This window comes from Otolemur garnettii, unplaced genomic scaffold, assembly GCF_000181295.1.
Source record: "Otolemur garnettii isolate 467f Iridium unplaced genomic scaffold, OtoGar3 scaffold00140, whole genome shotgun sequence".
In the NCBI taxonomy this organism is placed as follows: Eukaryota; Metazoa; Chordata; class Mammalia; order Primates; family Galagidae; genus Otolemur; species Otolemur garnettii.
Window position 1 is genome coordinate 4,358,492 of NW_003852535.1, and position 1,548 is coordinate 4,360,039.

General features: G+C 46.2%; 1 protein-coding gene across 1 annotated transcript in view; it reads left to right on the forward strand.

Annotated features, from left to right (window-relative positions):
• FTH1 (ferritin heavy chain 1) overlaps positions 1–1,548 on the forward strand; it is a 2,569-nt gene that overhangs the window by 171 nt on the left and 850 nt on the right. Inside the window, exon 2 of the mRNA XM_012810613.2 lies at positions 1,279–1,548. Within this exon, the coding sequence (XP_012666067.1) occupies positions 1,279–1,548 (270 nt within the window). The remainder of the gene's footprint in view (positions 1–1,278) is intronic.

The window sequence follows — 1,548 nt, forward strand, 5'->3', positions numbered from 1 at the left end:
CCCCGGGCGGGCGGGCGGGCGGGCGGAGCGGGGGTGTGGCCACCGGCTGGCTCCCCACCTCCCTGCGCCCTTCTGAAAAATGGAGGCTGATCGAGGTCTCCCAGGGCTTCTCTGGCGCAGAAAGTTTGGGCTGTTGGTGTTTTTCGTCTGTACCCTGGGAAATCTCATCTGGAGGCAAAGGCCGCCTCTTCACACTCCTTCTAATTTAAGGAGAGCACGGTTTCCTGAAATCCCGGGGTTGCAAGACTTGGAAGCTGTACGATCGATCCTGTGGTTGGAAGGGTGGATTTTTGCATTCCTGCCCCTTCCTTCCTCTTTCTCCGGTCATTTGGCCTGAGGCCCTCTGTGTTCTTGGGTATTTAGCTCCCATCCCCCTACGTATGGCGGCCCTGCTAGATAATGGTGTCGGATAGCAACCTTGGGGGCTGGCGTCAAATGGCTTATCTCGTGGGCTGACGGAGCTGCGTCTCGGTTCTGTTTATCTGTAAGCCCCACTTGTATTAAAGCATATTTCTAAAAATCTCCCCTTCTGCAGTTGCAGAAGCGCCATACGACTTTGTGCCTCGGAACTTAATTCTTTATCCTTTTTACACCCCTTAACTCGTAAGAGCCATGACCCACTCACTATTCAAACCCTTAGTTCTTGGACAAATTACTGCACAAGGAGTTTTTCCACGCAGTAATTTATGGAATCGGTTTTCTGAAATCTTTGTTTTAAGGCCGGTCATGGTGGCTCATGCCTGTAATCCTAGCACTCTGGGAGGGCGAGGCTTCCGAGCTCAGGAGTTCTGAAATCCTGGTTTTAGGTGGTTGGGTAGGGGGGGGTTTTCCTTAGAATTGGATTTGTGATTGTGCAAATTATCCAAGATAGACCTGTTCTAAATGAATTTGAAAACAGGCCTTGAGTTCTATAACTCTTGTTGCCTTTGGGAACACTAAAATTCAGTAAATATTCAAGATTGAAAGTCAGATTTTTGCTTTCTGCTGATAGGTTTACATCAACTTATTTGCCCACAGTCTTCATTTTGCATGGCGTGTAAGTTTTATAAATAAACCCAGCAATGTGCAGTACAGCTAACAAGCTCATGAGGGCTTTGTTTTAACCATGCTTTATAACATGGTTAAATCTGGGAGGGAGGCAGGAGGAACTGATACTGCCGGGCAAAAATTCCAATACACACTCTCCAAATTTGGCACTGGGTATAGGAAATTTCCTTTACAGTAATACAGATCCTGAAAGACATTGTGAATTCCTGTGATATTCTAAAGGTTCTTTGAAGTAAACTTTCAAGGATCAAGTTTCAGTTTTCTATTTCAGAACAGAACCGTTACTATTGGCTTCAGTCTGGGAATATATCTGCCGCCAGTCTCGAACATAACACGTTCATGTTTCCCTTTCAGTCTTACTACTTTGACCGCGATGATGTGGCTTTGAAGAATTTTGCCAAATACTTTCTTCACCAGTCTCATGAGGAGAGGGAACATGCTGAGAAACTGATGAAGCTGCAGAATCAACGAGGTGGCCGAATCTTCCTTCAGGATATCAAA